Consider the following 12,480-nt stretch of genomic DNA (forward strand, 5'->3'; position numbering starts at 1 on the left):
CCCCGACTGCCTTCCTTTTCCTCTTCCCAAATTGCTGCCTCTGCCAACCCTGCGCATCCTTTTTTTTCGCTCGCAGGCGGAAGCGGCGCAATTTCAGCAAGCAGGCTACGGAGGTGCTCAATGAGTATTTCTACTCTCACCTGAGCAACCCTTACCCCAGCGAAGAGGCCAAAGAGGAGCTTGCCAAGAAGTGTGGAATCACAGTCTCACAGGTACCAGGGTGTGTGTTGGGGGGGTGAGGTGTGGGGGTCAGGCCCCAGGCTGTGCTAGAGAGGCCCCTGAGTATGGGACAGGGTTGGCTGGGATGGGGAGGAAAAGCTCATTGTTTGGCTGACCTGTCAATACATAATCCCCTTCCCTCCCCTTCCCTCCCCACCCCTCTTTTCCCCCCCTCATTCCCTCCCCACTTCCCGTCCCTTCATGTTTGACCTTTCCTCCCCCCCCCGACTTCCCCCCTCCCTCCCTCCTTCCAGGTCTCAAACTGGTTCGGGAACAAGCGCATCCGCTATAAGAAGAACATCGGCAAGTTCCAAGAGGAAGCCAATATTTACGCCGTGAAAACGGCTGTCAGCGCCGCACAGAGTGGGGGCGACTCCCCCAACACCCCCTCCTCCGCGGGTAACTCCCCTCCCCCCCGAAAAGAAAGCTCCGCCACACCCCATGTTGGTGCGGGAGTCCTCCTCGCTGGGGTTGGAGAAACGTGGAACCCTCCCCTCCAACATGCGCTGGAGTTCCCGAAGGAGATCCCTCCAACACCAGCGCCCCCTGCCCCACACCTCCATGGTCAGTGTGCGCGCCCCCTCCTGGGCGCAGAGCGGCGAGGTGCCCCCTCACACCCCGCTCCCCGACACACCGGTGTTTGCGTCCCGCCCGTCGGCCTTGGAGTAGCCAAGGCTTCCTCCCGCAGGCAGGTCGTCTCGGCTTGCTTCTTCAGCTAGTTGCCTTTTGCAGTGGTGTTCACCTTTTTCTTTGCTCGAAGCAACCGTGCGTTCCACCCCCAGTCACCCTGTTGCTGTCTTTTGCTCCCGCCCCTTCCTCTGTTTTCTGGCAGGCTCCGGCGGCTCCTTCAACCTCTCCAGCTCTGGGGATATGTTCATGGGCCTTCAGGGTCTGAATGGAGACTCGTATCCCACATCACAGGTCAGTTCCTTTCCCTCCTGGGACGGCTCAGGGCATGCTCTAGTTATCTCCCACGTGGACTGCGGCAATGCGCTCTATGTGGGGCTGCCTTTGGAGGTGACCGGAAACTACAATTACTCCAGAATGGGGCAGCTAGACTGGTGACTGGGAGCGGCCGCCAAGACCACATAACACCGGTCTTGAAATACCTACATTGGCTCCCAGCACGGTTCCGAGCACAATTCAAAGTGTTGGTGCTGACCTTTAAAGCCCTAAATGGCCTCGGTCCAGTACAGTCATAACTTGGGTTACAGGCGCTTCAGTTTGCATTTTTGGGGGTTGCAGACCGCCGAAACCCGGAAGTACAGGAACGGGTTACTTCCAGGTTTGCAACCCCAAAAACCGCAACACTTTCCAAAATACTAGCAGAAGTCTTATTTTTCTGTAAAAATGAAAAGAGAAGAAAATTAGAGGAAATTGGCAATTTTAACAAACTTTCCCTGTCCCCTGTAGAAAAAAAGAGGGAGGAAAGATTGACGTAAAGTGGAAAATATACGCTACATAGCAAAACAGTGCCTTAAATCAGTTGACAGTTTTGAGTAAACTCCACATGGCTCGATCCTTCTTAACACCCACTCAAGTCTTCATGAGAAGTTTTCAGCCCAACATAACTGCTGCTCCTGTCTTATTCTCCCCATCCCTGCTGTCATTCTGCCCTTTTTATGTGTCTTCCCTCAACTACTAGGTGGAATCGATGCGTCACTCGATGGGGCCAGGGGGCTACGGGGACAGCATGGCTGCCACCCAGATGTACAGTCCACGAGAAATGAGGGTGAGTTTGTGCGTCGGGAGACTTGACCCACCTGGTTCTCACTGAAGAGGTAACTTTGTTCTGTCTGGAAGGTATTGCTTTGTGCTGCTTTCATGTCAGGGCTTACACTATACAAGAGTCCTGCTAGATTAGGACAAAGGTCCACCTAGGCCTCATCTGCACCAAACATTTCAAGCACTGTGATGCTACTTTAGGCACTCGTGGTTTTCCTGAAAGAGTTCTGGGAACAGTAGTTTGTTAATGGTGTTTAAGAGTTGTAAGGAGACCCCTATTCCTTCTCACTGAGCTATAATTCCCAGAGCGGTCAAGCAATCAGTCCCACTTCACAGAGAAATTGAAGCTTTGTGAGCTGGAATTGCAGTCTCCTGGCCCCTCAGCACCATTAAGAAACTACAGTTCCCAAAATTATTTTGACAGAAAGGCATTAATTTTGATTTGGTTTAATATTTGCATTCTGCTTTTCCAACAACAAGCGCTGAGCTCAAAAGCGGCTCACAGTAATCACAATAGCACTGAAAAAAACCAAACATTGCAATCATTATAATAACCAACACAATAGCATATAAATAAAGCAAACTGCAGTGACAGAGTCATCAAAACAATTAATACTGTTCAATAAAGCCGTGACTGTTTTAAGTGGTATCATAGGTGCTTGAAATATATAGACCGTAGTCCAACTCCCGTTTTCCACAGTGGTTAAGCCACTAGCAGAGCAGGAATGCAATAGCCTGGCAAAGGTTGTTCGGTGATACACTGCTTCTGAATGTGGAGATTTCATTTAACCAGTTGTGGTTTCTTGCCATTCTCTTATGGGTGGACTCCATTTGGTATCCCAGCACTCACAGAGGTGTGTTTTTGATGGGGAGGAATCTGCTAAGAGAAGAGGAGGCGAAGGCGATTTTGCCAGTTCCTTGTTCAGCCCTTCCATCTATTCTGGAAGGCTTCCCAATTCTTTGGGGCTGCAGGGGGATATCTGCAAAAATTCCCTCCCTCCGATTTCCGTATGCAAAAGCCGTCCCCCTTGCTGCAAGGACACCAATTGGATTCCACCTCGCAAATCCTCCCTCTAATCCCCTTTTAAAACGATCTGAGCTTGATGGCCATTGCCACAGCTTCCAGGCTGACATTTAATTATGCCTTGCGTGTGAAGAAGATTTGGTTTGAGGAGATTCAGGGACTGAAGATATTATTCCTAGAATCATAGAATCATAGAGTTGGAAGAGACCACAAGGGCCATCGAGTCCAACCCCCTGCCAAGCAGGAAACACCATCAGAGCACTCCTGACATATGGTTGTCAAGCCTCTGCTTAAAGACCTCCAAAGAAGGAGACTCCACCACACTCCTTGGCAGCAAATTCCACTCTCGAACAGCTCTTACTGTCAGGAAGTTCTTCCTAATGTTTAGGTGGAATCTTCTTTCTTGTAGTTTGGAACCATTGCTCCGTGTCCGCTTCTCTGGAGCAGCAGAAAACAACCTTTCTCCCTCCTCTATGTGACATCCTTTTATATATTTGAACATGGCTATCATATCACCCCTTAACCTCCTCTTCTCCAGGCTCTCCTGGACCTCACAAGAACCCAAGTGAGGGTAGAGGATTGTGCACAGTGTGGTGAAATGTATAACAGCAGCTTGTGGCGGTTGCATATCTGAATGCTCCCACATCAATAAACTGCATTCCTGCTAGTAAAACTAAAGAAAACCACTATCTTTGGGGACAGCCTAGACTCGAACCACAGCTGTACACATGCTCGGTGCTAAACATAATTACAGTTCTATGTCAGGAAAGGCTAAATATCAATTCACTCAAATATTTTATTCTGGCCTTGCTAGCGATGGGGGAGGTGAGGTAGTGGGAGCCCTGCCCCATTCAATGACTTCAAACACCAGAGTGGCTTCTGAGATTTCAGCAAGCATTCCAGCATGTTTCCTAAGTACAGTGGTACCTCGGGTTAAATACTTAATTCATTCCAGAGGTCTGTTCTTAACCTGAAGCACCATTTTAGCTAACGGGGCCTCCTCCTGCTGCTGCTGCTGCTGCTGTTGATGCGCTGCCAGAGCATGATTTCTGTTCTCATCCTGAAGCAAAGTTCTTAACCTGAGGTACTATTTCTGGATTAGCGGAGTCTGTAACCTGAAGCGTATGTAACCCGAGGTACCACTGTAGAGTCGTGCGACCTAGGAGCCTGTTTAAAGGGACAAGCCCAAGATGATTGTGGAGCTGCATTATGTGCCCAGTTTTACATTCTGGTATGCGCACGTTCCTCAATGGAAAGAAAGAAATACGAGGTTTTCTTTCTTACTTGGTGAAGCTTAGTAAAATGATTCATCTGAGTCCAAAGTAGTTAAAGGTCCAGGAGAAGCTTTTATCACGTGATCTGCTGTTTGCACGGACTGCTCATTAGATCCAATAAAATAAAGGGGGTCAACACACATACATACACCCCCACCCACCCACCCACCCACCCACCCCTGAACTCTTTCTTCCGTAGAACTGTTTTTGATAGCAAAATTAGGGATTCAGAGAAGAGTTGGGCAAGTTGCTGACACCTAATGGTCTATAATGGTGCCAAGGGAACAAACACTCCGCCCGGTCTCTGGGAAAGCGGAGCTAGGAGAACTCCCACGGAAAGGAAAAGAGGTTTAGCAGGTTGGAACTTTGCAAGAAACTGCAAATTAACGTGCCTCTACTTTTTTTTGGGGGGGGTAACAACTGTTTCTCTCCTTTTTTTCACCAGGCCAATGGTGGCTGGCAGGAAGCAGCCACCCCATCCTCTGTGACCTCCCCAACAGAAGGTCCTGGTAGTGTCCACTCTGACACCTCCAACTGATCCTGCTGGGCTGCGCTCCCTCCTCTGTCGTTTTCTTCCTGGCTCCAGTGAAGGGGAGGGAATTAACCCTAGTGCTGAACTAGGCTGGGCAGGGAAAGAACTCGTCTTTTCTCCCACCTGGCAGGAGATCACTGCACCACCCGCAGTGCCGGGGCAGGGGAGGGAAGCAAGTACAGCATCTCTTGGCACTCAAGGTGGCAACACTCCATGGGGACGATGAATTCAAGATGGCACCCGTTGTGATCCAAGATCCTTCCATGATCCTGAACAGCACCTCTTAATAAGCAAGACGCAACTCTAGAAGCGGTGAAGGGGACCCAAGACGGTGGGAGGCGGGGTGGGGAGCGGGTGGGAGGGGCTATCTCAAGCGGTCCGTCTGCTTGGAGGGGCTAGGCAGATGAGCTAATGTACCTGCAATGCGATATCATAATCTGCTGGCTCGGCCTTGTAGATAAGCACACCTGCCCGAGGGGCGTCGAGATGGCATCTAAACTGCTTATCGTGGGATTGCGATTCAAGATGGCAGAACCAATGGTAGTAGGGTGAGCAGAGACGTTGGCTGAAGAGAGCTTAAGTTGGCATCTCTCCATGATGGGATGATTCCAAGATAGCAAACTGTGGCGTCTTCCTGTCGAGATTTGAACATGGCATGTATATATAAAAGAGAGAAAGAGAGAAGAGAAATCAGGCATGGATCCTGGCTGGACTCAAGCTGGGCATCTCCTTTGCTGGTGCTGACCAGAGACACCAACATCCTTATGAAATATTTTGGCAGAAAACGAACATGTAAGGCGATACAAGGGCCTCGCTGCAAGATTGTGTGGAGCCATGGCGAAACCCTCACCTAGGCTGGAGAAACCGTTATGCCTCTCAGTGAATAGGTTCCGTGGGTATGAAGATCTAAGATGGCTACCATCTGACTCAGAAAGCCCTGAAGAGAAGTTGTGAGGGGCCCTTCCATTAGGCCAGAAGTGAGGAACCTTTGGCCTTCCAACGGTTGTTGGGCTTCAGCTGTTGGCCATGCTGGCTTGGGTTGATGGGAGATGTCGTTTATCAACATCTGGAGAGCCAAAGGTTCCCCGCTAAAGAGACAGAACATACCATGGTACCTTTTATCAGAAAGACAGTGGGGGCTGGCTTTCCAAAATGGTGGTTCAAGGTAATAGGGGAGGGGAAGTAGTAATAAGCACAAACTTCCTATCTCCTAGGCAGGACTAGAAGTTGTGGGGGAAGCCAAAGGGCTAAGAGAGCCCAGCACACCCCACATTACACATGCTGTATACTGTAGCTGCATTATGGGTGATGGGGGTCTGCTTTTCTTTCTGTCAAATCTCTTGCTTTCTGAGCTGGTTTGGGTTTTTTTGGCCTCTTCTCTCTCTCTTTCAGTTTTTCCCATTGTAACCATTTCTTATTGTGTGTACAGTTTCTCTCTTGAGTTTTTTTCCTCTGCTGTTTCTTATATTCTTGATATTTCCACCCTGTTAAGTTCTTTTCCCTTTCTCCACCCATCACCATCTTAGGGCTTTTCTGCCTGGTCTGACCCAAGCACAATCAGATCGGTTTCTGAATGTCACAGTCCTCTTTGTGTGATATTTGTGCAGGCCCTAATCTCGTTCAAAATGGAGAAAATGACCTTTAAATATATTTTTTCAAGGGAGTTTACAGAATGGTGGAGATACAGGTTGGGCATAGCAGTATCCCTTCCCATTAAATAGATATGCTGTGTATCTGAGACAAACTATAAATTATGTTAAATGCACCATTTCATTTCTTCACTTTTAAAAACAGACATGTGGAGCAGTTCCCAAAAATCCCCCTCCACACCCAAAAATGTCTGCTTGCCTTGGAAGGAAAGCTGCCATTACTGAAATTGCTTCAGGGGGCTTTTTTATTGGCAAGAGTCCTGCTTGCAGTTTTTGTTTTTTTAAAAATCCACCAGGTTAATTGATGGGACTTAATGTAATGTATGGTTTAAAATGGGGTTTGAAGCCCCTGTGGTCTGAAAGTGGGTCCTGATGGATGGGTGTCCTTGAAAGGGTATCTGCCCACCATCACCACCAGTCAAAAGAGTGTTGGGGGGGTGACAGCAGGCTTGGTTGAAGGTATATTCTCTCAATTCACATCTGGTGATGGCTTGATTGAGTGTGGATTGATCAGATGCCCCAGGAACACTCCCAGAATCCTCTGCAACTGGGTAGAGTCTCTGTGGCAGATCTGCAAGGGATGGAGAAACTGAAGGTAGGAAAACAAGGAAAGTGCTACAGTACCAGCCAGGGAAATTGCATTTTGCCAGGGACAGCGTATTCTGGTTAAATGCTCTGGCAGCGCAATAGTCTTTCAAAGGAAGGGACAGATACTAGGGGAGGTTTGGGAACAAAATAGGAAATGTCATTTGTTGTGCAACCACCGCCTGCTCCAGAATCCTGATTTGTGCAGAAAAGCTCACTTGAGTTGATGCTCCCATTTTTCCTTTAGCCCAATGCAAATATGGAGGATTTGAACAAACCAAAAGCATTACTCCAGTATCCCATCTTCATTGATTTCCTTCCCTCCCTTTGCTCCTATGAATTCCAGCCCAAAGGGGTCACTAGCGATGCTTGGGAAGCTAGTATAGTTTATATTTCAAAGGACCGTTTTAACCAGAATTGAGTAAGGCGTTTCCCCCACTGTGATGGAAAGAAATGGTATGAGTGTGTAAATAGTTTTGTTTGGGAAGCGAATGGCCTGAATGAGAGGCAGAAGCTGAGGAGGGAGAAAAGGAAAATCTAGTAAACTAAATCTAGTAAAAACCACACAGAATGGATCCAAGTGCACAAGAGCAAATAGTGGGTGAGAAATACGAAATAGGAGAGAGCGATATCAAAAGTAGTGAGAGGTGGGAATGAAACAATGGGAAAGCAGAAATGGTAGGGAGATAAGCTAAAATCTCGTGATGAGAGAATATGAACTAAGGAAGACAAATCTGAAGGGCAGGAATATTGAAACTTGAAAGAGTTGGGAACTAACGAGGAGATTGCAGACTGGAAAGAGGGAAATTAGAAGAGTTAATGGGAAAGGATTATAAAGTAGAAAAGATCCAATAGATTGGGGGGGGGGAGAGAAGAAAACACACATTCAGCGGCACCTGTTCACAAGAGGAATGTGTACTTGGATCAGAAAAGAGGATTTGGACATGAGAAGATACCAAAATAAGACTCAAAAGACGGAATGTGGATAACGGCAATCGGATTGCAAAAGATGACGAAGGAATGGTCCAAAGGACGGAGGAAAGGCCTGCTTGTGGAAGTTGCCAAAGCCGAAGGGATTCAGACCCACGGGTGGACATTGGGTGCGACAGGCGCAAATCCTGATGGCACGAGAGACCCATTAGGAGCAACGGAAACCCACATAAGACTTTTCGAGTTGCTCTCCCCCTTGCTTGCAGGGAGGGCTCCATGCTAGTCAGTCCAATAGCTTTATTACCTCATGGCGCAAGAAACCAATAGAGTCTTGGGACAGAGACCTTTTGAACCTGCTACCTCTGTGTGCCCTGTGGGGGTTTTTTTGGGGGGAGAACAGTGCTGTGAGACACCCCCCAAAAAACCTCCCTGCCCCGTTCCCTTTGACTGAGGGTATTGGGGTTCATCACCCTGACTGGCCGTTTTGACTTACTCTGTTTTGGGTTTGTTTTGTTTTCTTGCTCTAGATTGCCTTTGCTTTTATTATCATCATTTTTCTTCTATAAAATTGGAGACAATTTTTGCCCTGGGATTCATTTGGGTAAAAGGAGGAGGAAATGAGTGGGGAGGAAAGTCTGGTTCACCCCCCAAAACACACACATCTGTTTGCTGGGTATCTGTATAAGCCCACATAGAGACCAAACCACACTTTGCACCATTCAGACCAGTTTGCAGTGTGTGGGGGAAAGCTCAAAATGTCTTGTGGCAGAAGCGCTTACGTGCCAATACATTTTTGTGAACAGCTCTTATTTGGGTTTTTTTTTTTCACCATGCCAATGTCCACTGTGAAGCGGGTTGGAATAGCTTTGAACCATATGAGAAACCACTTCACACAGCTTGCCACATGAAGCTGCTTACAAAGTTGTTTGGAGCAATTTGCCTAGCACAACATTTAATCTCTGTTCTGGTCCTTGGTGGCTGACGGCAGCCATTTTGTTTCTTAGGCCGAGGGGTTAGGATTGCCACTTGGCCAATTTCCGACTGATGTACCTGTTCTGTTTCTTACAAAACAAAACAAAACCAGGCCCTGCAGCTTATTCCTTATGGTTTTGATTTTCTCTTTTAAGTGGTAATCCTAAAACAATGGCTGGTTGTCTGCCAACACGAGGAAAGATAAATGAGGTTAGGACACCCATGTTGAAACAGTTCCCGCACACAAATTCCAATTGGATCTACTTGAATTGACAACATAAGTTACAGCCTTAAGGCCAAACTAGATGTGTAGTTTTTTTCCTTTCACAGTATTTTCTTTCTTTTTAACAGTAATAGTGGGGGTTGGCTTAATTATTTCTGTGTGATTGTATGTTTTGTAACTTCTATATTTTACCAGGTGAGGCAAGTGGGGTGAGGGGGTGGTTTAGTATGTGACTGGGAAAACGGTCTGTGTGACTGGGGAAGGATTCACACGACATTCCTCCATTCCAATATGCAGCCTTCTGGTGTAGTTATACAAAACAAGATGGCAATGGAAGATTTCCAGAACCTGGTTCTCCTGCCGACCCGTCCAGATTAGCTAGAAGCAGTGCTTTTTGTGTGTGACAGAGCTCACCAGTACAGAGCCATGTCATTCATTTATTTTTGGATGCCCATGGCAACCATTTTGTGCTGGCACCCTCAGCATTTCATTTGAGTACTGGCACCTCTATTTTTTTAGCAAAGGCCCTGAATGGCACACTTATGAGAATGATAGAATGAATGAGCCAGATTCACATTTCTGGTGGTTGTCTTTTGGTACCAATGATTGGGGGGGCGGTGGCTTTTCCCCATTTTTAATTTTTTGGTTTTCCCCCCAGTGCGCACCTTAACATCTAACAAACTGGTGCAGAAATTTGGGAACCACTGCACCAAATAATACTGCTCACCTGACTAGCTGGTTGTCAGCCCTGCCCAGTTTATACACCATTTAAGACGCAGGTTTTGAGACTCTTTTGGGGCAGCCTTAATATTTCAGGAGGTTCCAACATGATGTACCTGTAATGGAAACCACCATTGTGGCAATTTCCACCCCTTGTGAGACTCTTAAAAAGGTGACCAGTGCTGTTTGTGGAGTGGTTTATGCGCCTCTGCGCTTTCTTCACCCTACACTGGAATACAGTGCATGTGCGCACCCAACATGCCCAGCCGCAGGAGCAAACGGGAAGCTTTTGCTGTTTGCGTTTCTCTTGCTGGAGGCTACGAAATGGCAGGATCTAATCTGCTCCCAGCTCTGTCCCACTACAGAAATAAAAAGCCCTTTTGTAAGCCAAGGGGAAAACCCATGACCCACATGGAAGCATAGGTGAGCTGGAGGGGGAGAACAAAAGCATTTAAGAGGCGCACAGAGGCATGTTAACAGAGAAAGAACAGCAGAAGGGGAGTGAGGAGTCACTAGGACAATGATAGAGATCCATTGGCCCGTGTGATGTTAGGCTGTGACCCTCATCATGACTGACGGGAGTTTGAAAGGACCATAGATTTTCCAGCCACGCTGGAAGAATGAACCCCAAATTTCAGTTCATTTGGCTGGGGTGGGGGATCCTTCCTTTGCTACAGCCATGATTGAGATTTGTCGTTGCGATGATCCCCTAAGTCTCAGGGAATTGCCACTGCAAATCTGAAGCCAGGCTTTACCAACAGAAGTGTCATGGCTCCCTCCCCCAAAGCATTCTGGGAATTGTCATTGGGTAATGTTTCTGAGGATTCTGTTGCAAACCCCAAACTGCGCCCTGACAGAACTAAAGCATGCCCATTAAATGTTTACTTGGGAGCAAGTCTTGCCGAGTTTAATAGGTTATGCTCCCAAGTATGTGCAGAAGACTAACCTTTGGCTACCTTGGTGGCGGTGATGTTAAATGGAGAGTTAATTAAGATGTCTGGGCAAGAATATACACACAGGATCTTTCAAGGTGCATGTTCAAGATTTCTCATGTCTTAACATGCATAAAAGGATAGATAATGTGGTAAAATGGTGGTTCCATTTCCCCCTATTTTTCTTTATGCTTTTTGAACACTCCTCTCCCGGAGTGGGCTATGGTGTCCCTTTTATTCCTAAGCATCACAGAGTGTGTTATAACACTGAATGTCCCACTCACCTGCATTTTTAACTACCCAAAGATCAAAATGGGCTCTTTTCTGGGCAAAGTAGCCGTCTTAGTAACATTACACCAAAACTGGCTCCCTGCCCTTTTGGCATGGATGCAATTGTTTAATTTGGGTGGTGTGACTGCCTTTTCCCCAGTGTAGTAATGACAGTGATGCAGAAAGAAAGCATCTGTTGGATTTTTACTGTCGAAAGTCACAGAGGTCCCATCCCCACCCCCAAAGTTGGCTTCCCTGAGGTGGAGTCTGTTACTTCCTTGCGGACGGAAGCCTAAGCAAAGGGATCTACAAATACAGAGGGCCTTTGGAGGCTTCAGAGGAAGGATGGATTTCAGCTGTGGGGGGGAAATATACTCTGGAGGTTCCCCCCATCACTCTCTTGTACAGTTTTGCCTAAACAATAAAATATATTTTTTTCCACTGGTGCTTTCCCATTATTTCTACTTTAGAGAACTTAAAGAGTTCTGAGTTAGCAGGCATACTACAGAAAGAGTGTGCACTCTAGATCTTCAGCTAACAAATAGGAACTAAAGAGTAAATGCAATATAAACTGGAGGTGTCCCCCATCCCACACAAAGGACGGGGCTGTTGCTATTTAACATGTTCATGGATGATCTGGAGTTAGGAGCGAACAGAAGCCTACATTGCAGGCGGCTGGGCTAGATGACTGTGTTCTATAGGGCATGGTTGCCATCACTGCAGACAAGACCCGGTTATTCAGGATGGAAATCCAAGCAGATTTGAGAAGCCTTCCAAAAGGATTTCCCCAAACCGAGCAAATAAGGAGACCGGATAAGAGGGGCATAAATCTGCATGTTGTGGAGAGAAAGAGGATCAAGTTTTTGTCTTATGACGCTAGATCTCCAGATGGGACACCCAACAAAGCTGAACGTTGGAAGATTCAGGGCAGACAAAGTGCTTCTTCACACTGCGCATAGTTAAAACTATGGAATTCACGCTCAAAAGTCACTAATTTGGGTGGCTTTGAAAGGATTTAGACACATTTGTGACTGATCAGTCTTATCAGTGGCTGTTCTACCTTCATTGAGCGTGAATTCCATAGCTGGACCTCATGGGCCTTTGGCATGATGCAGCACAGATGCTATGTTCTTAACATAAGCCAGGGCAAACTTTTCAGAAGCTGATGGGATCTGGGATGTAACCAAACAGGAAAGAGTGCTTGCGTGACAATGGCTTGAATTTTTTTTAACAACTCAATGCAGTAGCAGTGGATGGGGGGTGGGGTGGGAAGACAAATTCCATTGCTAGGGATTGAAAATAAGTTTAGCAGTATCCCATTTCTGGTGCATTCAAATTGGGAATAGTTTTGTGTCTTCCCCTATTAAAAGCAAGGGGGGGAAGAGTTCCACTTTGTTGGATCTCATCTGGGTGGTTGTTTCTAAG

General features: G+C 47.0%; 1 protein-coding gene across 3 annotated transcripts in view; it reads left to right on the forward strand.

Annotated features, from left to right (window-relative positions):
* Nucleotides 1-11,496, forward strand: part of PBX2 (PBX homeobox 2) — a 41,506-nt gene extending 30,010 nt beyond the window's left edge. For 2 of the 3 annotated variants that reach the window (XM_079963743.1, XM_079963744.1), the window contains exons 5-9: nt 77-212; nt 474-618; nt 1,052-1,140; nt 1,865-1,951; nt 4,688-11,496. In XM_079963743.1, coding sequence (XP_079819869.1) covers nt 77-212; nt 474-618; nt 1,052-1,140; nt 1,865-1,951; nt 4,688-4,780 — 550 coding nt within the window. In that variant the 3' untranslated portion in view covers nt 4,781-11,496. The remainder of the gene's footprint in view (nt 1-76; nt 213-473; nt 619-1,051; nt 1,141-1,864; nt 1,952-4,687) is intronic. The other variant, XM_079963745.1, reaches the window with a different exon arrangement.
* The last annotated feature ends 984 nt before the right edge of the window (nt 11,497-12,480 follow it).

This window comes from Podarcis cretensis, assembly GCF_951804945.1.
Source record: "Podarcis cretensis genome assembly, chromosome: 2".
In the NCBI taxonomy this organism is placed as follows: Eukaryota; Metazoa; Chordata; class Lepidosauria; order Squamata; family Lacertidae; genus Podarcis; species Podarcis cretensis.